Source organism: Echinops telfairi, unplaced genomic scaffold (assembly GCF_000313985.2).
Source record: "Echinops telfairi isolate 266 unplaced genomic scaffold, ASM31398v2 ScPeMD7_3;HRSCAF=10, whole genome shotgun sequence".
In the NCBI taxonomy this organism is placed as follows: Eukaryota; Metazoa; Chordata; class Mammalia; order Afrosoricida; family Tenrecidae; genus Echinops; species Echinops telfairi.
Window position 1 is genome coordinate 21,743,117 of NW_022103899.1, and position 23,677 is coordinate 21,766,793.

Consider the following 23,677-nt stretch of genomic DNA (forward strand, 5'->3'; position numbering starts at 1 on the left):
ACAGTGTCAGACATATGGGTTAATGTTGGACTTGTGGGCTTGGGCAGCACTGGGTTGGGATGTTTTCCTGATGTGCACTTAACCTTTATATGAAACTCTCTCTTATACATGAGTTTCTGTGGATTTGTTTCTCTAAACTTCCCAGAATAACACAACTGGTTTGGTTCCGCAGGTAACAATGCACTGGAGTCAGGCTAGACCCACTTCTCTACCAGGCCAGCCTATTCATTAGCACAGTGTCAGGTGACAAGGCATGTGTTTCTAGGAGTCAGACACTGGAGCAGGTCATCCAGCATCCATCAAACATCATAAAGTACTTTCTTATACTGATATCCATTCATTCTCACAGCCAACATTTCCTAAGCACCTACAGTGTGCCAGGCAGAATGCCACACACACGGGGAACAAGGCACAGCCCCTCAATCCAGGAGCTCAGGGTATGGTGGAAACAAAGGAAGACAACACAAACTGTTAGAAATACATGAAATGATTTCAATTGATTTGTTCATTTAACTGGATTATGTTTAGGCCATTGGTTTATTGACTGCCAAGAGAGCAGATCCAGGTTTAGGTGAACAGGCATCTCTAGAAGTGTCACCCATCTTTTCTAAGAAAACCATACAACAGAAAGTGCTTCTTGGTTACCAAGTGTTTGTCCAATATTTTAAAGGTTGGCGTTTCTCAAACTGGTGGTCGTTTCTCTTAGGAGCCAGCAGACATAATCTCCCATGCTGAGAGAAGTTTTACATTTCACATTTTCATTTGGGGGATAGGAATACTCATACATGATATAAGCACATTTTGGACAATCTGGATTAACAAAGATGATGGCTTACTGCCTTGTGACTTCACTCCATGATTACATTTCAACGGCCAGTGGCGCCAAAGTGGCCAGAGAGGACCTTTGAAAGTGCGGGGAAGTAAGTTAGGAGCAGCGCCCTGATGTTAAATATCTGAACACAGCCCGTCTGCCACTAATGCATGACTCTCTTACCAACTACGAAGATAAAACCTGTTTACAGTCTTGGTTCACATCACAAAAATGAGGATGGGGGTGGGTGGGCAATGCATCATGTAAGCTGCCATCAGCAAAAGAGAGAAAAAATAGGCAAAGGGTAAATAATATCATGGCTTATTCTAGGAACAAAGGTTTTAGAATAGCTTGAAGAGAGAAAATGTGATAAAATTCACTATTACAGGATGCATTCAATGGTATTTATTTTCCTCATTATTCTATTTAGGGGTGCATTATTAAATAATTAAGAAGACTTGGTGCAGTGGTAAAATCGCTTGACTGATCATCAAAAGGCGGGTGGTTTGAACTCACCGACTGCTTCTACAGAAAGGCGTGTTAGCGTGCTTCAGTAAAGATCTATAGTCTTGGAAACCCTATGGCTTATATGTCTTATAGGTCACTCTGAGTCAGAATTGATTTGGTTTTTATTAAACAAATTGTCTCATCAAAAACAATAAAGCCATAGGTAAAAATCTAGTATTTTTAAAATTTTCTTCTTTTTTTTTTTAATTGAAGGTTCCTTGTAGGCCCAAACAAGTGGCTGTCTGTGTGGGGGGGGGGGCCTGGAACAGGGAGGGTCGTCTTAATTTTCCCCTTAACACACAGTACTAAATAAACAAGCACAGACTCACTACTGCAGTTAGAAGTTGGCAGCCTGGAAAAAAGGGGGGTGGGGAGTGGTCGTTTAAAAAAATACAGCCCCCTTCCCCAACTATGGTTCTTGGGGGGGGGGGTGGGGACTTGGTCTGTTTCAACAGAGGAATCAAAGATCAGAAGCCATTTGGGAAGGCCAAAGCCGTCAGAAGGGAGGTGGGTTGGTCCAGGGGGTGGGGTGGGGGTCTGTTTGGCAACTGGGGGTGAAGGGATTGCCCTCCCCCTGCTGGGGTCCCCCCAGTCTCTCCGGTCTGGCAGGAATGGGGCAGCCTGCAGCCCCCGCGGGCAGGTCTGGGGCTGCCGAATGCTCCTGGCAGGGGTGGAGGGGGCTCACAAGGGCTTGCCCTCCAGGGAGATGACGGCGCTGCCCCCCAGCTTCTCGGCCAGGGTTCAGTGGTCCTTAACCTCCTTGTAGCAGTTTGCTTGTAATTCGTGTTTGATTCCCGTCAGCTTCTTCTTGATGGCATCCCTGGAGCTGGCGTAGATCATTTTGCTCTTAAGGGGTGCACACTCGGGGGCCCAGAAGATGAACGCCAGGTCCTCCTCCTTGCTCTCCTTGGTCTCGTAGGTGGCATCATACAGAGCATAGCGGCAGTCCTTGTCAGGCAGCATCTTGACAAAGGTGGCGTAGGGGTTGTCCACAGTCTGGCCCACATCCCCAACCAGGATCGCCTTGCCCTCCTCGAGGATGATGTTCTTCTTGTCCTCGCTCAGGCAGAAAAGCACAGCCTTCTTGCGCTTCTTGACCTCCTCCGGTGTCGAGGATTTGCGCACCTTCATGTCATTGAACATCTTGATGACACCATCGGAGACAGCCACACCAGAGGCCATGTTTCCGGAAGAGAGAAGAGTATGGCAAAGAGAGGCTGAGAAGATTGGAGCCGCTGCAGCTGCTGCCGGGACCCGACTGAACCAAAATCTAGTATTTTTTAAAAATAAAAATAATAATGCCAAAAACGTACGGGAAGGGCTACTCGATGCAAATCAAATGAGTCGAGTCAAATCAAGGAAGACAAAACTCTGCAGCAGACCCTTAAATCCCTTCCCTATTTCCTTCTCCTGAGTGAAGAAATTTCACGCCATTTCAGCTTCTTACCGTGAAGATTAGGAGCACTGCGTGTGGCAGTTAAAGCAGTAACTGCTCGCAAACAGGTCCATCGCCCCAAACCACCAGCCGGGCCACAAAAAAAGATGTGGCAGGCCACTTCCATCAGGATGCCAGCCTTGGAGCCCCCAGGAGACAGCTGCACCCTGTCTTATACGGTCACCATGAATCAATCCGAGAGCAATGAGGACAATGGAGATGGCTATGTTCAAATCGCATTTCTTATATGTGCATGGGTTCTCGCCCATAGAGTAGGTCTAAAATGCCTACATTTGCACCTTCCAACAAAGTCACTTGGGAATGCAATCCCTTCTGAAATATGAATTTACCTTTCCCTTTTTGTTCCCAAGTATGTAGGTTGTGCTGTGTGTACAACGCACATTTCATAAAATATACACCAGGTGCATGACCAGGTAAGGCCAAACGAACAAATTTGACAGCTAACCAATCTTCACAGGAGTCCGTTCAGTAGTGCGTGGAATAAACAATCTTGCCATCGCTTCTTTTTGTGGCCCAGAAATAAAAAGAGAAGCTGAAATGTGAAATCGGCTTGTTTGCTACAACAGGTATCTACTGAGGAAAGTGCAGACAGGCGGAGAGGCAATCTCTTAATAAGTAAACTCAACACGACTGCAAAAAACCCCAACAAAGTAAAAACACAACTCCCGGCCTTCAGGTCAATGCTGTCTCCTAGTGACCCCCTGTGGGTTTCCAAAACCGTGACTGTACCAGAGCGGAAAGCCCAGTCTTTTTTCCGCAGAGCTGCTGATGGTCTCGGACTGCTGACCATGCAGATTGTATCCCAACTTGTAACCATTACACCACCCAAGCTTTTGCAACAAAATGCTAAATAGTACAGCAATAACTGTAGGGAAAAGTTGCTACCACTTCCTCCAGCATGGAGAATCCCCCAAGATCAGCTCCAGCAGAAGATCATTTGAGGACAATGCACAAAGTCTCAGACCAGAATTCCCACGGAAAAACACTCTCGCCGAGACCAACGGAGATTGTGTTGAAGTTAAAGAAACAAAGGAGAAGCAGCAGCCTCGAAACCACAAGACTCGCTGGATGGCAGACTGACATACACACAGCGCTGCCTCCACCGTTCAGTAGCACCTTCACACATGCTTCAAGGCTTTTCAGTTTGATTTTTCCCCTCAAAGAACAGCTTTAGGACAGTTGTAGAGAAATAGACTTGAAATAGCCTTCTCTATTGGCAACATGTCAAGAAAGCACAATTGGCAGTGATCATTCGCCATCATTGCAGTCAGGAGCCATGGTCTGACTTCAAATAGAGCTGAACAGGGAAAAGCTGACCTTTCTCTCTTTGTAGTTCAGAGTTGGAAGTGTAGGTCACTTCAGGTCAGGTGATTTTTCTGAAATGCAGAAGTGCCTTGAATGAGGCGTATCTCAGCCAGGCTGACTAAAGACCACACCACATTTCCGTGCCCACAGAGAAAGACTCGTCTCCTCGCATGGGAGAACATGGAGAAGATGGCAGAGGAACTGAGAGAGTGACGTAACTCTCCTTGTCTATTTTCTCAGCTTGGAAGTAAGCACAGTTCTACCTCCAGAGCTGTGGGAAGGATTAAATGAAAGAATTCAAATAAAAACTTAGCATGGAGATTATTATGTAGGAAGTACTCCCTAATCTTAGCTAGGGAGCATATTATTCCATGCTGTGGTCACTGATTCCCACTGAGCAATCTCGTGTGACAGAGCAGAAGCTCTGGAGTTCGAGGGTTTCTTCGGCCACGCCCTGGCAACACTGATCCCCTCCGAAGGGCCGTGAAGGCTGAACAATGAATAAGGAAGTCTCAAGAAGAGATGATGCCTTTGAAAGATGGTGCTGGTAAAGAACAGTGACTGTACCGTGGACAGCAGAGGCAGGATGCTTGCTAGAAGTGAGGGTGGTGAGATTACACTGCATGTGGTGTGAGGTGTCATCAAGGGCTCCTCCTTGGAGAAGGGCTCCTCCTTGGAGAAGGGCTCCTCCTTGGAGAAGGGCATCCTGCTCAGTAAAACAGAGGGGGAGGGAATTCCAAAGCAGAAGGTCAGAGGGATTAAGGAAGACCCTCAAGCGAGATGACCGGACACAATGACTGCAACAATGGGATCGAACATCACAATGATTCTGATGACGGCACAGGCCTGGGCATTGTTACTTACATTCTGTTCTACAGGGCGTTGCTGTGGGTTACAAGTGGCTCCAGGACACCTAACTGTAAGAGTCTTTACAGAAGAAGAGAGCCAGGCCTTTCCTACATGGTGCCACCGAGCAGGTCTGCCCTGGCCGTCTTTCAGGGAGCTGCCAAGCATTTAACTCTTATGCCCCTAAAGCCTTAAAGATATGTATTCCCCTTTTCAATAAACAGTGTGAGCCACTGATAATAGAGTCAAATGAGGTGTCTCGTGGCAGATTCTACTTTCTGTTTTTGTATTGGTTGCAGATATGTTGTTATTTAATAATGTATAACTTGTTTTGCTGTACAAGTATTTATAGCTATCCTGTGATATACACTAGATAAAACAGCATAAAGCTGAATAGTGCTTTGAGTACCCAAGAGATAATTCATGTATAGAGTTTTATTTGCCTATGAATTAATAAAGAGAAACATGAATCTCAATAAAGAAAATTTCTCTATAAAGTACATCCATTTTGGACTTTAAAGAAAGAATTTAGGTTTTACACACAAAAATATCTTGTTTTAAGACACCTTACTTAAGGCATTTTAGAGCTTCACCCAAAGCCCATCATTATGCTGAAGAAATGATATCTAGGACAGACTGAAATATATAACTAGCATTTGGTTTATGAGTAGTTTTAAATGTTTGCATTTTGTTATCAGTTAGAATACTTAATTATGCATTTGTTACCAGGAGGTTTAACTGAAAATACATCCAGGAACTGAAACCATGTGATATCTTCCTGAAGTCTTATTTTTAAATATATATACCAAAAAAGAGATTAGTTACTGTAAAGCAATTAGAATAAACAAGCTAGTTAATAGTGCATAAAGGGATAAGTAAAGATAACGAATATTTTCCAATATGCGATACAAAATGTCAAAAAACCCCAAAACAAGCAACTTCCAAAAACTAGTACTACAAAACCTAGTAGCTTTCTCTATTTGGTAGCTATAGTTTAGAAGATAAAAAAGTTTACAAGATAAAAAAATAAACAAATACAAAATACTTAGGGAAAACCTAGACAGGTAATTTTTATTTCCCACGTAAAGAAAACAAATGTTATTAAAATAAATTTTATTATAAGAAATGAAAAGACTGAATAGGAGTAAAACATAATTATGGAGTAGGAAGAACTGAATATTTGAATTACATCCAAAACCATTTACAAACAAAATGACCCATTGAAATGTTCAAAGCTATAGAAATTGCTGTATTACATATGTCCTTCTGTGTATTGGAAATGTCAGCTTGGATAAATAGTTTCAAGTGTTAACATTACTTCCAAAATATATTGTCTATTAAGTGACTGGTTTTACAAATATTTATCCAATACCCACTCTTTACAATTTAAGATGGGAAGGCCTATGGGAATTTAAAATGTGAATAAGATATAGACCCAAACTTCATATAGCAAACACTCTATTTGGAATATAAATATATAACAATAAATATAGTAGCCAAATGTAAGATATGTGGAAATATTTTCAGTGTCCAAGCAAACAAACAAACATCATTATTGTCAAGTTGGTTCTGATCCATAGGTACCCGACAGGACAGTGTTTCACAGGGTTTCCAACACGGTCATGGTCACGGAAGCAGACTGCCACATTTTTCTCTGGTGGGGTGGCTGGTTGGTGGGTTCAAAATGCCAATCTCCCTGCTGGCAGCCAAGGATGTAACTACTGCACTATCAGGGCTTCTTATGCCATGTCTATTGTTAAATATAAAAGTCAGGCATAGCGTCTCCAGGGTGTTTTTTCCTGAAATCCTTCAAGAAACGGGGCTGAGTAACGCAGGTTATATAACAGGTCTAGTTGCATGAAGGAGTGTGCATAAAATAAATTGAGGTTAGTTTTAGCAATGGTGATACCATATAACTTTTTCTAAAACCAATTTCCACTACTAGTTAAATCCATTGGTAGAGATAAAAAGAAAAAATGCATTATTAATACAGAAGGAATGTTTATTTCGTTGACTTTATTTGAAATGATTCCAATTTTTTAATGACTTAGAAATTTGTCTAAAGAGATTTTAGAAAGCAGGTTTCATTCGAAGCATGTGTACTGTCATAAATGAAAATTCATTGTGCTCTACAATGAAAAAAAAAAAGACTATCTCGTTCTTTTATATTTAGAGCAGGCAGCGAGGCCAGATCCAGTACTGATCATTTGCTTCGATCCTTGATCAGCCCAAGCCTGATGAAGGACATTTTACTCTCTTAGTCAATGCAGCAGAACATAGCAGATACTGACTAAAACATGAGTGTTCCTCATGTGGGAAACAGTGTGAATGTACTGGCCGAAGCATTTGTTAGCAAGAAAGTAAAATGTCTTAGAGACATACTCAGTGGATGAACATCTTAAAAAGTTAAAGACTCTCTCACAGTTAAATCAGGAAACTACATCAGTAAGAAAAAACACCTACATAGGATGACACACACAAAAAGGGCCCATCTAATTTTGGCTATGGAATTTCTTCTTGAGGGCCCTAGGGGTAAATTACTTCAGACTGCATGCTTGTGATATAACAGAGAAGTGAAGGTCAGACCACTAATAAATTCATTTGAATTACTGTCTGGTGACCATGCTCTGTGGTAGAATTCTTGCTTTCCTTGCAGGAGAGCCAGGCTCGATTCCTGGCCAATGTTGCTCATGCCCAGCTACCACTTGTGATAGACACATTTAGAGCAGGTTCCAGACAAAGATGATCTGGTCAGAAAGACTTAGTGATTTACTTCTGAAATCAGCCAGTGAAATCCCTGTAGATCACAATGTTCTGGTTTTTAGTGGATCACGGGGGTGGGGGTGGGCATAGGCAGCAGTGTTGCGCCCCATTGTGCCATGGGGTCACTCTGTCAGGGGTCAACCTGAAGGCAGCTAACAACAAAACATGGTTACCAAGCCAGAACGGTGCCAAAGACTTTAAGCACACATTTGTTTACTCATAAAAAGGAGGCTTCCAGTTAAAAATTCCTCTCCCTACTATCTAGAGGTGAGAATCATGACTTGGAGAGGTTAAGTGTCTCCCTCAAAGTCACCTGGAGAGTAAACTGCAGGGTCAGAATTCACACCTCGCTCTGCCTGACTCCAAACCCAAATGCGTAAGATCTATGCTCTAGCTTTCAAAAACCTCACTGCTAGTGTGTTGACCCTGATTAGGTGGCCCTTATTAGGTGGTGGCAATAGCCATTTTAATCAGCTGGCTTAAGGAATTGAATAATTACAGCTATATAAACGGTTTATAGGAAAACAATTATCCTGGACCAGAGTATCTGTTATTTAAGTTTGGCACAATAAAAAACCTAAGTTTGACATTTTGGCTCCAGCCGTGTGAGGAGCTTACTGAATATGCAGTAAACAACATAGGAGAGGCAGAGGGGAGAGCCAGGCAAGCCTGAACAGGAAAAGGCACAAGCAGAGGTAAATGCTTTGTAATTCTGACCAAGTCACTTAGATGTGGACTGATAATGTTTCCAGCCTGGCTAGCATGCTGAATAAAAAACAGGTGAGTTATCAATTTTAGACAGTGAGATTTGTTTTATGAAGGTCAGCATTTGGAAACTTTAACTTTCCACTTCATAAGCTTCTATATTGTTTGATCACTGCACAGTAAGCAAGTATTACTTTTAAAATATCAAAATATAAGAGTAATATTAAACAATAACAAAGCCCTGGGCTCTTTGAATAGGACAATATGAAGAATTAATGAAATAACATAAAAGGCCAGAGTCTGCATGTACTTCTGTTCTGGTGAATCCTGAGACACAGATCTGCCTTTGTGACTTAGAGTTTATTTCCAAGTTACTGATTTACTGATCCTATGAAACTTAGAATGGCTTGATTTGCCCAGATCCTATCTACATGGGGAGGAAATTTGTATGGGGATCACTCAGGGTGGAAAGAGTAGGATGTCCTAAGTAAGGATCACTGGCACGAGGAGGTCTGGGGGCTGATAACTGTCAGGTCAGCAGTTCAAATCCACCACTAGCTCTGCAGGAGAAAGAGCAGGCTTTCTGCTACCTTAGAGATCCACAGACTCAGAAACCCAAAGGGGTAATTCTGTTCTGTCCTACAAGGTCCCTAACATTGGAATTGATTTGATAAGCAGTGGGTTTGGGGTTTGGTTTGGGATACCAGGGAGAGCTAGGTTAGGTGAGGGAAGAGATTTACTGGTTGGACTTAATCACACAAATGTCTCTTAGTTTTTCTTCGATCTTTTTAAAAAATACAGTGCTGTATAAAACCGATACTAAAAATCCTGTTGCATTTGTATGCTTTACTCTCACTAATAAAGTATTCGTGAACGGTTGCATGTGATCAATGTATTTGCCTTTGCCTGGATGAAACACGGGGCATTCGGTTTATCTGTCATTTCAGTGCCACAGCGGTCTCGCTTCGTGCCTTCGTCTGAGGGCTGTATTTCGGCAAGAAGCAGAAGGAGGGCACTGCGATGCAAATGAGGCTGTCACTGCTTTGACGGAGGGTGTACTGACTCAGATACTGATTCTCCCCACTGAGGAAATGGGTTGCCTCAGAGATTAAACAACAGCAACAACAAAAGAAAGAGTTTGTGGGCACACGGAGTGAGCGGAAGTAAAGCCATACCCACGGCATGGCACATCGCGTGCATTCTACAGGAAGAGACAGACTCAAGTAGAGATCCCAATGTGGGTTAAGGAAGAATCACAAGCAACATACAAAGCAAAGATTTAACCTACTCGAATCTTCCAAGGGCTACCACTTACTTCATCATTATATCCGAGACAAAACAAGAAGGGGTATTTCTCCTCAGTAGCTGAGCCATGGGTAAAGCAGAATGTGTAGGAAGTACACTGGTATTGAGAACCCTTACTCCAGAGAGCAAGAGAAAGTCCACGATCACCTCTGATATACAAATTACTCAGTGGCTCTGTTCTATGCATAAATAAATTTGCTATAAAAAAACCCACTGAAACCTGAGATTAAAGAACCCCAGCTGATTCCCCATCTCTGAGCTTGTGGGAATGCTCCTGACAATGCAGTTTTTAACTCTGTGAAACAGAATGTTCTCTTAGAATTATGAACTTCCCTTTCACGTTGTTATGGTAAGCAAAATGCATAACTACCCAAGACTGGAGAAAGAGCGCTCTGTGACATACATTCTGGGTAAAAGGAACAGCATTATCTCACTGATTTAAGTTCCTGCTTCCCTTAGTTGTCGTTGCCGCCTACGCTTTCTGCGGCCAAATTCTGTCAACTGTTAAGGTATAAGTAGACAGAAATACATTTCAAAGCCTATAAAATCATTGATTAGCTAAAGATCACCATGAGACAGCCATGTTATAAGGGAGATTGTGCTTAACCAGGGACCATGGGCTTCACTAAAAAGTACCATCTTCACCAATATTTAAACCAGAGACTTGACCGATGAGAGAGAGAAGGGAAGGGAAGGGAAACAAATGACAAGACCCCGATGGTGGTCTGTAACTTTCTCCCCTGTTAGGGTCTATAAAGGTTCTGTGAAGACACTGACGAATGATCTTGCATATGCTCTGCTCTTACCTCTGATGGTGGAGACTTGAAGACAGGCTCACTGGTTTAAGTTACAACAGAGTGCAGACAAGAAGTAGAAAAATTGTCTTCCCTTTGTTCTGTTTGGTTTTTTGGTTGTGTGTGTGTGTGTGTGTGTGTGTGTGTGTGTGTGTGTAGAAGAACAAACATTGACTTGAATTCCAGTAAAGATTTACAGCCTCAAAAATTCAAAGATGCAATCCTACTCTGCCCGATAGGGTTGCTCTGAGTCAGAACTGAATCACTGGTCAGTTAATTTTCTTTTCTGTCTTTTGGTTTGGTTGTATTGGGAGTGGAATTGGCAGAAGAAGGAGAACATGGAATTCTCCTTATTTTGTGATTTAGCAAAACAGGAGAGCTTTGTGTGTCTTCATTTTACTCGGCGGCCCAGGGTCTCTGAGACTCCTCTTTTCTGTAGCTTTTTTTCCCTTTTCTTTTTTCCCCAGCCCCTCTTTTACGTAGCTTTATTAACTTCGGACTTGAGGTTCTTTGGGGGACTGTGGGTTTCTGAGTGGACGCCCCAGGTTAAAATGACCGCAGCATGCCTGTGTTGGAGACCGCGCTGAGATGGTGGTAGGTGGGAAGCTGGCGGAGCTGGGACTTGGTTTGAGTAATACTTGCAGCACCTGTGACACTCTTGAACATTCTGTACAGCTTTAGCCTTAGCTGCTGTTCTTGGGGGCTGTCACGTCAGTCCCCTACCCACAGTGGCCCCATGGGACCGAGCAGACCTGTTCACAGAGTTAAAGGATGCCCTTGTTGGCATTTTTGAATAACCATACTTATTCCACATGATGTGGGTGCAAGTCCAGAGATTGAAGAGAGCAGAGAGGCCAGACCTGGAGATTTTATTAATCTCCTTGGCAACGCCGATAAAACCTCCCTTAATGCAGCAGAGCGGATCCGTGTTTGACATCACTGCTGTGGACCAGAACGGCACCCTGGGACAAACATATGCTTGGTAGCAAAGGGGACCGAATGGACTATGTATGTTTTCCAGGGGCATCTTCAAATTTTCCATCACTGCTGATGACCAGCACATGGGGACTGAGAACTATTGTCCTAGATCACGAGAGAGAAAGAAACTGATGCTGTTGAAAGGCATCAATCAAGGAAGAGGAGTCTGCCTCCGGGTTTTAAAGAAGATTTCTCTTGCCAGATTTGGAAAAGTTTGCCAAAGAGGAACAGCATGTAGTTGGTTAAGTCAAACTGGGTTCAAAGCAGGACACATTGGAAACTGTTTAGAAGAGAAGGTTCACTCGAGGCAATGCCAGACTGTGAAGAGGGTCACATTCCCTCCTTGGGTTCCATGAGGTCTTTATTATGGAAAAAAAGTCAGCATCAAGTCTAGGATTTTAGAAATTCCAACTCACTAAACTCAATGTTATTTTCATTTCTTTAAGCTACCCTCACAAAGCTTAGTGTCTTACCCCTTTCATCAGAATCTGCACTGCTGGGACACATTCTTGGCTGTAAACTTCTGTTTCTTCTTCGTAATTCTCTTTGGAAGGAGGTTGTATAGTTTGGATGCATAGCTGATCTTATTTAACTCTCACACTTAATAAAGAGAAGCCAGGACTAAGATGATCTGGTGTGGATGACATAAGACATTTATGCACAAGATGCTTTCATATGTAATCCCAGAGAGAAAGGATGAGTTTCCAAGACGATTAGCAGTGTTACTGAAGATTTAATGTTTGGGCGAATGCAACTTGAACTAAATACCAATATGAGGGTTACCTGAGTGAGTGGTTCCTGGTAAGATCAGGTTGACGCTCCTGTAGAATTTCAAAGATATTGGGTTGACGTAGAAATGCAACAATCTTGTCATTGTAAGCTGAAAATGTCAACCAGAGAATAATATATTTAGAAAATTAAAAAAATCCATTATTAGTATTATGTACAGGACTATATTTGTTATATGTAACAAATACCATTTTCCTGGTTAACATGTCTTGTACTCCGAGACACAGTTTAAACCCACTATACCCACAACCATCACGTTGATGCAGGCTTGTAGTGACCCGAATCAAATATAGTAGATTTGTTCCTCTGGATTCCCGGGCTGCAACACTGATGGGAGCAGGTAGCCTCATCTTTCTCCTGAGGAGCAGCTGGTGGGTTTGAACTGCAGACCTGTGGTTAACACCTCAATGTGTAAGCAACTATACTGCCCGGGCTTCTTCTGCATATCAATCGTTAAATTTCAATGTGTCTAGTTAGTTATGTGATTTTTTTTAAAACTTAGATCTGCTACATGTCTCTTACATAAGTATTTTGTCTAGACTCGATGAGCCAAATATATTATTAATTGCAATATGAAAGCACCAACAAGATTCTCAATATTGATCATGGTCAGCAACTGCTTATCAAAAATTAACTTCACAAGCAATTACCAAAAATGGGAAATTATCTTTTGACCAAATGTCAGTCAGCCAGAGAGGTAAAGTAATAAAGCCAGAGTCACCAAATGCAATAATTGCCATCAACTACTATCGCCAAAATAGAGGATAACCCATTTCAAATTCTATGTGGAAGCCATTCATATTATCAGGAGGGCCAGCTCCTGAAGGACATCATGCTTTGTAAAGCACAGCGTTAGTAATAAAGAGGCAGACTTTCCACGAGCTAGTGTGATGCAGTGGCTGTAGCAATGAGCTCAAGTCTAGCATGACTATGTAGATGGTGGGAACTGGGCAACAGTGACTGTTGTTGGGCCAGGGCTGCTGTGAGTCTGAGAGCAGACCCCATGTCACCTGGCCACAATAACAAACACAAGCTATGCAGAGTTCTTCACCAAACCGATTAGACCAATAGCTGCCATCGATTATAATCTGTATCACCAACTATGCACAATTTATGTCTAAAAAAATTTATGTTCTAGTCAATAATGGCTAGTGTCTCTTAAAATGTTAAACCAGGTGATTAAAATTTGTTACGGTCTTACTAACACATCTTTTGCCAAGAAAACAAATTTTCTCCCTTAAGGTGATTCATTTTTGATGGCATTATTCATCAATCATAAACCGTCAGCACTCAGGGCTATTGAGCGGATTCCGACTCATAGTGAGCCTACAGAGCAGCGCAGAACTGCCCGTGGGGGTTTCTGAGACCGTAAATCTTGACTGGTCTTTCTCCTGAGGAACGGCTGGTGGTTTCAAACTGCTGACCTTGTGGTTAGCAGCACAATGCACAACCCATCACCCCACTCCACACTCCAAGCTCACTGCTATTGGCTCATGGTGAATGTATACCCCACTAGGAACATCCTTATAATGGGACATCCGTGAAAATGTAAGACTAAGTGTCTGGATGCTCACATTTCAGGGAGATTAGTCTAGTCAGCACTTCTGCATTTATGAGTGCATGTTATCAAGATCCATGTCTTCTTGAATTAAAAAATAATCGTTGTTAGGTGCGGTCAAGTCAAAGTGAACTTTAACTCATACAGACCCCATATGAGAGATGTCCCACAGAGTGTTCCAAGCCGTAATCTTTACGGGAGTGGATGGCTGGCCCTTTCTCCCACAAAGCCCCTGGGTTGGTTTGACTGCTGACTTTCAATTAGCAGGTGGGTGCTTAATGGTTGCACCACTAGGGCACCTTAACAAATGATCAAACAAATAAAATGCCATAGATAGTTACCAGTTCCAATTTTCAGTTGTTCTATGCTATTTATATATACATACATTTTAGTTAGATATTGAACAAAATATTCTTTCAAACCAACAAAAGAAACCTTCTGTTAGCACAGATTCTCATTGGAAACTCAAATGTAACCCAAATCACACTCCATCTTGCTAAAGTGAGTAATGAAAACATGTTTATAACTGAAATCTTGTTAATGGGGTTATTTTCATCCAAGAGCAGAGACTGGATAAGTCCTTAAGCAAGGATTTTTATAGTGCTTTAAAATTCTCTGTGCAATACCTAGTATCTTATTATTAGTGGTATAATTAAATATAGATGGTTAGACTTCAACCCTAGAAATGTCTTTATCTAGTGGTTTTTCAATGTCATCAAGCTACAGACCTGACATTACAGCTCATGGACCTACCAGTTTTTTGTCTTGTTTTTAAGTAAAAATTTCAAAACAAAATCGATAAATGGAAAGTTCTGCAGCTCCAGAACAAGCACTCTCCCCGGCTGATCTGTCTACTCTCCCTGCCCAAGGGCTCCAGGGTGAAAACGATTGATCACCTTTGGCTTGATCATTCTAGTCACTACTCAAATTCTTCTTTGGGCCCATCTTCCCATGGTTGTCCATTCCACTGTTTTTGAGGCTCTTGATGCCCTCTTTTGTAACAAATTCCCTTAAGACTGCCATCCTCCCTTGTCGACTCACACGCCATTTCAATTCTGTCTCATTAAAGACATGCTTGTTCAAAAGCTTAATTTATAACGATCACACACATGATGAAAATATTTTCAAGAATGATTCTTCCTCGACTTCAACAATCTCCTACCTCTACTCATGAAAGGTAGTCGAGAAAATGCTGGCTAATCATAAGCCTTGAGATTTGAGTTTCCAAAATGTTGTTCCAAATTTTTTTAAAGGATGCCAGTTTTAAAATAGAGGGCAAAAAGTCACAGGCTGACAACAGGAAGGTGGCATAGTATGCAAGGATACATTGACATGACCAGCAAAGAGCAAGAATTCCTGGAAGGAGGTGACATACCCACGGGAACCATGTCCTGGTACTGTGGCCTACTGACTGTGTTGAACGTACTCGACGGCCTGGGAAGAACCGGTGGTCCTGCGTGCCGGGAGTCTTCTCCTACCTGCAAATACAAGCATCAGTTATGCTCTGCAGCCAGAACTCGGAAGGCTCTGTGTCTGCACCTCCAACCAAGTAGTTGAAAGTACTTAACAATGCGCATGGCAAGTACCAACCTAGCAGGGCAGACACCACCTGTGGAGCGGAAAAAAGTTCTCTGGGCAGCACTGCTTTAGTTGTTGAGCTCAGTGGAGGGGCCAGGGTAGTGGCTATTTATCAAGTGGTGCAGAAGTAGTTCTCTAGGTTTGCAATTACTAGCATTGTAACAGCCATCAGCTATCGAGCAGACCTGTTCATCAGGAATAACTTCTGCATGGGCAGAATACAAATCTGCAATAACATCATCAAAGGGGAGAACTGGGGCCATGGGCGGCAGGGAGTGAGCAGCGCTGGGGCAGCCCTTCTTTCAGGCCTGGCAGGCCAGGGAATCCCCAGCCTCCGCATAGGACGTGTGGAAGGAGAGCAGGCTCCGTGTGGGTTTCTCGGTTAGGGCAGTCTGTCCTCAGAAGTATTTATGGGTGCTATTAGAGCACCAGGTACTACAGCTCTTTCTGGTTTGACCCTCCCACGCCAGAGAGCTCATAGCAGCAGGTGGAGGAGTTAAGTACGTAAACCTGATTTATTTATTTATTTATTTATTGCATCTATTGTAGATTTAGAACCTCGTACATACAGAGACAACCAAAATTACCCGATATTCTCATTAGAAAAATCTAACATTGTTTTTGCTTCTGTTTTAGTTTTTCTTTCCTCCATATTACAGAAATCTCTTAAGACAAGAGTAAAAGAGTGGTGTAAAAAAATCAGTCTTGGAAGAGAATCAAAGTCAAAATAGTACGCTAAAAACTTAAAATAAGAATAACATACAAAATGGAGTTTCTCCTCCGGCTCACTGGATCCTTCGTCGCCACTGCATCGCAGCTCTTCACTTAGGATTCGTCTAAAGGTCCTAAAACCAGAAACAGTCTCACCCTGTACTAGTGTCACTTAGGATTAGTCTACAGGTCCTAGAACTGGAAACAGCCTCACCCTGTACCACCTGTGTATCCTTCCAAAGGCTCCCACTCTTCTTCAAAGCTTGGCTCAGATAGTAGCTCCTCGGTGAACTCGCTCCTTTCCTTCAAGCTGGAGTTAAAGGCGACATCCAATAAACTCCTACAGCCCTTGGTGTGTATTTCTAAAGCCACGACTGTTACAAACATTTTTCATTAGATTTTTATTCACATGTATTATGGGTACTTCCATATGTTCCACTTATTTGTATCTCTCCTACTAACCAGGATGTTTTCACCTTGTACTTAAAAAACCCTCAAAACTCACTGCCATCCAATCGGTCCTGACTCATAGAGACCCTGAAGGAAAGAGTTGAGCTGCCTCTGGTTTTCTGAGCTTGTAAATCTTTATGACGTGGGATGCTTCATCATTCTTGAGGGGAGGGGCTGGTGGATTTGAACTCTTGGTCTTGTGACCTTACAGTCCAACTCATAACCCACGATGCCACCAGAAGCTCCTGACTTTTCACATCAGAGGTACTGGGTAAATATTAATTTGTTGGATAGAAGCGACACCCTAACTTCTACTAATTGGAGTACTTCCTGGAAAGACTTCTGTTTGGAAGAGGGAGTTTTCTCTCTTCTCTTGAGCAATGAGGACCATCACTCTCTGGGGAGGCTCAAACGTTAGTTAATCCTTTGTCAGTCAGTGGACTTATCAGTTCAATACACCAACATATATCTTTCTGTCAGGGTGCTGCAATGCGTCGTCCCTTCCTCGAACATTGGAAGAGCTTCTCCTTCGAGCTCACTTCTTCAAATCCGACCAGCAGACATAGGCACCCGGCTAAGTATGAGGGGTGAGGTCAGGTGTGCATGATTTCAACAGCTGTGTCCAAAAGTGCTCTCCCCTCGAGGGCTAACCGTGCTGCAGCTGGCCGCCGACTCCTGATGGGGTTCTCCCTGTTCCACTGAGCTGTTTCCATTAATGTGTGGGAGGAGGTTTCCTCATTCGGATTTCAATGTTTATCTTAGGGTCCCTCTCCCACAGCCGGCTACCACTTGACCATGAAAGTAACTCATGCTTGAGGTGGAGGGGTTGAGAGAAAATGTAAGTACAGCTGTAAATCTCACTCATGTTTTCCCTGATATAATCTTCCTGACTAGCCCTTCCATCTTTATACTGTTAAGTCAAGATAAGGCAAGTGGCCAAAGTGCAGTGGCATGAGATAAAGCCCCCAGGGCACTAATTATGCTCCCTATCGCCCATCAGGTCCAAAGGTGAGAGGTCTGTTCTACTGGCAGATGAATGCTGCTGCATCATCCCGGCCAGAACTAATTGTTTACCTGGACAGCAAGGTAGAGATTTATTAGCTACTCATAAAACATGCATAGTTTTGCATACCTCATCCTGCAATAGACTTCTATATCATTTTTATGGGAGCTTCTCAGGCATAGTCTTCTATGACTGTCCCTAGCAACCAGCAAACACACAAGGCTCATTGGAACACTTTTACAATCATGAGGGGAAATTCCAAGAGTGGAATTCTGATGAATCCAATCAGTGATTGTTGCAGTCCTAATCTTTGCGCCTTATCATACAGGCCCCAAACATTTGTCTTCCTCTCGAGCACCTAACCCAGGATCCGCGCAGACACTGGAAAAGCATGCACGAGAAGAATTTTAATCCTATTTATCTAAGGGGATTTTTAATGAAAATGTACATAAAATGATGATAGACACATAAAGGGTAAGCCCACATTAAGGAACGGAGGGGGGAGGGCGGAGTAACCTAAAACATTCCTTTAGGCCAGGCATCCTCAAACGATGGCCCATGGGCCACACGTGGCCCACCGAGGACATTTATCCGGCCCGCCAGGTGTTTTTGCCCTTTTTGTTTTTTTACTTTAAAATAAGATATGTGCAGTGTGCATAGGAATTTGTTCATAGTTTTTTTTAAACTATAGTCCGGCCCTCCAACGGGTCTGAGGGACAGTGAACTGGCCCCCTGTTTAAAAAGCTTGAGGACCCCTGCTTTAGGCTCTTAAAGGAAAGCGTGAAATAGGAAAGAGTTTTGTTGTTATTGTTGTCGTTAGAATATATATATTCCAGAGCCCTCCTGTGGTTACCACGGGCTACTGCAAACTGGCAAAGGGAAGCACAGTTGAGTTTTCTTTTAATCCACAGCTATGGAGTTGATTAAGACTCCTAGCCACCTGATACCGAGTTTCTGAGACTGTACAGCTTGATGGAAGCAGAAAGCCTCGTCTTTCTCCTGCTAGGCAACTGGTACGTTTGAACCTCCGACCTCGCAGTCAGCAAGAACCCAGAGCAGAACCAGGGCTGCTTAGTAGAGTTTTTAGTGATTCTTCATTCAGTCTATTTTCTCTTGGTGTTTACAGCATGTAAATTAACTCTCTTATCCTGCTTTTAAAGAAAATGAGTAAGAATTCTACAACCTCATAATCCTGCCAAAAGATTTTAATTAATTCAGCAACAACACTTGGAAAACTCTGCCATATAGTTAAATTTAACCCACCAAAAGCTGTATTCATTTCTTCCTGAGAAGCTGTTCTTGGCTTATCCGCATCCTCTCTTCAACACAATTTACATGACATTATGATTTCTCTCACCTTCCTCTAAGTTAAGAGAAATCCCTAATATCTTCAATCGTTCCTCCAGGTCCTATTTGAAATTTGTCATTAAAGTTGTATGTATTTCCAGAAACTGCCTGTTAACATTTCAAAGCTTTTCAGCCTTCCAATGCTAATCGCTCTACCAAACTGGGGGAAATCAAAACAAGCAAACAAGCCAAGCACCAACAAAAAAGGCAATCCAATCCCACAAGTCATCATATCAGCACAGCTTATGTAAGCCCACAGGACAGTCCTGACGACCTGAGACTCACCTCGCCTGCACTGTGGCTGCGTTGCCTGGTCAAGTGTTGCCGATGAACGAGCGCGCTTGTGGGTCTACTGCTCTGTAGGGGGAGCCGAGGGTCGATGAAGGTGGTGGCACGGGAATTGTGGTCGACAAAAAATGCCTAGGGAACAGTCCACTTGGTCAGTACCTACCACCTACATTTGAAATTATGTCTTAGTGACTTATACCATCACACATGCATGAGAAACAAAGCAAAACAAAATCCTTTGAGTAATAATCAGCTTAATGTGCTCATAATTTAAAATATCTGGGCATTTCTGCTCACCTTCTTAGGACACACCGGAATAGAGAATGCCCTACTAGCACTGGGTCCATTACGGAAGAGAGCACGGTTCCTGGCTACAGGAAATACTCTGTGAGGTCGCCATCAAAGAAAAGCTCTTTCAAGGAAGTCCTTAGAATGGATCCTTTGGCTCCTCTTACCTGCGGCTCTTTTGGAGCCCTGGCAGCCTTGTGGCTGGTTATGTGTTGGGTTGCAGTTTGAAACAGCAGCAGCTGTGCGGGAGAAAGACCGGGCTTTTCACATGTCCCCCATAAAGTTATCAAAACCAAACTCACTGACATCGAGTCAATGCCCAGTCATAGCAGCACGACAGGGCAGGGTAGAGCCGCTCTTGTGGGACTGTCACTCTAAGAGACTAGAAAGCCCCATCTTTCTACCGTGGAGCTGCCTGGTAGAACCTGTGACCTTGTAATTAGCAACCCAACAGGGAAGCATGACGCCTCCAGGGCTCCTTCCAGGAAGAGCTACCGTCTGAGAAACTCACAAGGGCAGGTCTGTTCTGTCTTATAGGGTCAGCATCGGCTCAATAGCAGTGATTTTTACCTCTGGTCATGGCTAACTTCTTCTTGTCACCTGAAACATCCAACACCATTGACTTCCTCTCTTGTAACACTTTCAAGTCCACTGCCATGCAGTCAGTTCCGAGCCACAGGGACTCAGGATAGAGTGAAAAGGAGTAGACCTGCGCTTGGGGTTGATGAAACTGTACATCCTTACAGGAGCAGTCAACCACATCTTTCGCCTGTGTTAATTGTCCTGGATCTCCCCACTTTCCCACCAGGCTACCACCTTCCAGACAGAATACCATTATTTCAGAACTTTAAAAAATACAAATACTAGTACCTTCCCGGTGGTTGGCACATCTCTGGCACCACCATTAACTGAGCTGGCACCTCTAAGAAAGGAGCCTTGGTGAAAACGTGCCACCCAAAGGCTCAGTGGTTAGAACTCTCCGGCTGCTCCTTGAGAAAAAGATATAGTTGTCTGCTTCTGTAAAGATTTACAGCCTGGGGAACCCTAGAGGGCTGTTCCACGCTGCCCTACAGTGTCACGATGAATCAGATGCAACTCAGCCTGGGTTTGAGTATAGGAAGATTCTTTCTAAATACCTTGATTACATGGCCATACCAATCCAAAATCTCTAAAGGCTACCCAATAGCTATAGAGAAAAGATTCCAAATTCTTTGGCCAGTTTTTCAAGACATTAAAAAAAAAAAACAACCACTTCTTACCCACCTTTCTAATTTAGTCATCTACCACACCTCTATACAAACTTAATCATTTTCACCAGTTCACTTAAATTCTCTGAGCAGAGTTAGCAAAGGCCCGTTACTGTCAATTTCAATAGGTGTGAAATCATGAACGATGACAAACTATTTACCTTGGTATTCCAAGTAAGATTGAATATAATACACACAAAAAATTTTCACTTAACCATAAAGCTCTACATAAGCACTGTTGATCATTATCAGCGGGGGGGGGGCAAATGGTCTAAGTTCACACATTCATTCAAGGTAAAATGAAATTCATCATCTCCACTATCTTAAGAAATATTAGAAGATGTGAGTTTTTCCAGATCAGATAAAAGGGACTATTTCATTGGGTCATCAAAGATAAAGGAGCTATTAGGAAATCCAAAAGAATCATTACCTATATCAATCCAGGTGTCAGGGCACATGATAGATGCCAAATAACCTAAGCAAAAATGAACGGATGTTTGAAACTGAAAGAACTCAACTAATAATGTACCTTAGAGACTAGGAATGATTATATTTGGCAAATCCCAGGGGAAGAAAACATTTATGTCTGTTAAAAAACCACCTTCCCATTGTGAGGTATAATTTGTAGGTATCTTAAAAACAGGGAAACAGCATATACGTATATACATATATATGTGTATAATATATATATTCCCTTGCTGGGCACACACACACACGTATGTATATATGTAATGTATACATATAGTGTGTGTTATGTACGTGTGTGCATGTATATTTATATTAAACTCTGGTGGCACTGTCAGGTAAGCACTGGACCCTTAACCACAGTGTTGATGGTTCAAACTCACCAGCAGCTCTGCAAGAGAAAGTTGAGACTATCTGCTTCTATATAGATTTTCGGTCTTAGGAAATCCTATATAGGGTCCCTATGCCTTGATGGCAGTAGATCCCCCCCTAAGATCAAACAACAGATGTATTGGAAAAACCAGAGAAATGAGTGGAAAAAGAATCCTTCCCTTTCCCCTCTCTCAATATCTGATTGGCAGCATATGTGAGAGATGGTCTTGTCAGCCTCAAATCTCCAGGTCATGCTCTGTTTCCCTAACCTATCAGGTGAAATATATTTCACATCTTGTAAAATGGACAATAAATCCCATGCAGACTGGGATTGACAGCTTCTGGTCCCAAATGTCACACATACTCATTTGATATATGCTTCAAAGACATATGGGTGGACGTCTTTTTCTGCCACCAGGGCGTTTTTGCACTATTCCTGTAAAATGTAATAAAACAGGCAATAAAAAAAAGAAGAAGAAAAAAAATAAAACAGGCAGTAATTGTTTTTATAAATAGACATGGTTGACTCCTGCTTTGAAATCATATGCATTACAGATTATAATCAACCTCATCTCCTCTTTAGGTAAATTAAGATTAACAAGCTTTTATTACTAAAACAATAATGTGAGCCTTGTTGTCCTGGAACAACAAAATATACAAAGAGAACGAAAATAGAATCGCATATTTACTCTAGCTAATTTCTTGGGAATGTTTTGAAGGGAAGGGTGGTAATATAGAGGCAACAATAATGCATTCGTAATTATAAGGACAGATGGGTGTGTATATCTAGGTCAACTGTGATTTACATGTAGTGTCATCGTATAATCGGATGCTAAAAGGCTTGTACAAAAGCCATCTCGGAAAGAATTATATTCTGACTTCCTTGAAGGTAAGGGCTGGTTCTTACTAACAAACTTTTAGGACAGTGTCTTGCAGAAAAAGGTGCTAAAGAAATAACGAATTAAGAAAAATCCTAATATGTAGTCTCCTGGCAAAAATACAAAGGGACAACTCACAGTTAACTAACCAACTATTAAAATCCATGCTTCAAAAATACAAACACAGAAATATTTCAATATTTTAAAAATAATAATAAATGAAATCTCTCTGTGTATATGTGTGTTTGTTCAAAGAGCATGGAGAGCTAAAAACTATAAAGCCAAAAATAGGATAGATGGTTTATTAAAACCCTTTTGTAGATATGAATAAAGCACCTATATGAAGCTGTGGCAATGAGAGACAGAATGAGGGTAGTGAGCTCAGACTGACAACCTAAATGCCCGCCGGCGGGAGAATGGATAAACACACTTGGGTGCACACAAGACTGCACAACACTCAGGAAGCAGATGAAACTGGAATCCTCGTGACGGGTGGGTTTGGAGCGCTGTCTGCTGCGTGAAGGGAGTCCATCACAAAGGGCAACCTTTGTATGAGGCCAAGGACAGAAAAAAACCAAGATGATGACTTTCGTACCAAAAGAAAGCGACTTTGATGGTTACCAGGAGTGGGAGGGGCGTGGAGGGAAGGATAAGCAATTGGCGAGAAGTCAGCTAGGCGTTCTCTTGGGTGAACACAGAGACAATGTCCTAACAAAAGGGAGAAGAGAAAAAGGGGGCGGGAGAGAACAGAGCAAGCCACAGGCATGTTTGATAAGTTGTGTACATCATTGAATACAAACCTGATGGTCTGAAACATAATCCCCTACTTAATTAACGAAAAGTTAGTTTCCACAAATTTTTTTTTTTAATGTAGTGGATGTTTTAAAAGGCAATTAGTCATAGCTGAGGAGAAATTTGGTGAACTAGAAGACAGATTTGTGATTAAGAAAAGAAATGAAAAGGATTTCGGATCAGGAAAAAAGACAAGCCTGGGTTGGAACTCCAGCAATGTACCTTGGGTAAACAACTTAACTTGTTAAACCTCAGTGCCTTTTGTGTTAAATGGAAATGATAACACACTAAGGTATGGTTAAAGGAGAGGATAAAAACTTTTAAACACAGAAGCTGTGGCCCGTCAAACGCACTGTATTATGAACATGACCATTTTCCTTTCTAAGACATTTTCCTACGGAACAGTCCATACACAGCCGTCAGTGAGATGTCACACGGCCC

General features: G+C 42.4%; 2 protein-coding genes across 4 annotated transcripts in view; both read right to left on the bottom strand.

Annotated features, from left to right (window-relative positions):
* Positions 1-23,677, bottom strand: part of HECW2 (HECT, C2 and WW domain containing E3 ubiquitin protein ligase 2) — a 457,170-nt gene that overhangs the window by 71,216 nt on the left and 362,277 nt on the right. For 2 of the 3 annotated variants that reach the window (XM_004701507.3, XM_045294743.1), the window contains 3 exons: positions 19,192-19,326; positions 15,193-15,295; positions 12,254-12,350 (listed from right to left, as the gene is read on the bottom strand). In XM_004701507.3, the coding sequence (XP_004701564.1) occupies positions 12,254-12,350; positions 15,193-15,295; positions 19,192-19,326 (335 nt within the window). The remainder of the gene's footprint in view (positions 1-12,253; positions 12,351-15,192; positions 15,296-19,191; positions 19,327-23,677) is intronic. The other variant, XM_045294741.1, reaches the window with a different exon arrangement.
* LOC101653954 (cofilin-1-like) lies at positions 1,878-2,576 on the bottom strand. Its single transcript, XM_045294747.1, has one exon. The coding sequence runs from the start codon at positions 2,498-2,500 to the stop codon at positions 2,060-2,062; it is 441 nt and encodes a 146-aa protein (XP_045150682.1). The 5' UTR covers positions 2,501-2,576; the 3' UTR covers positions 1,878-2,059.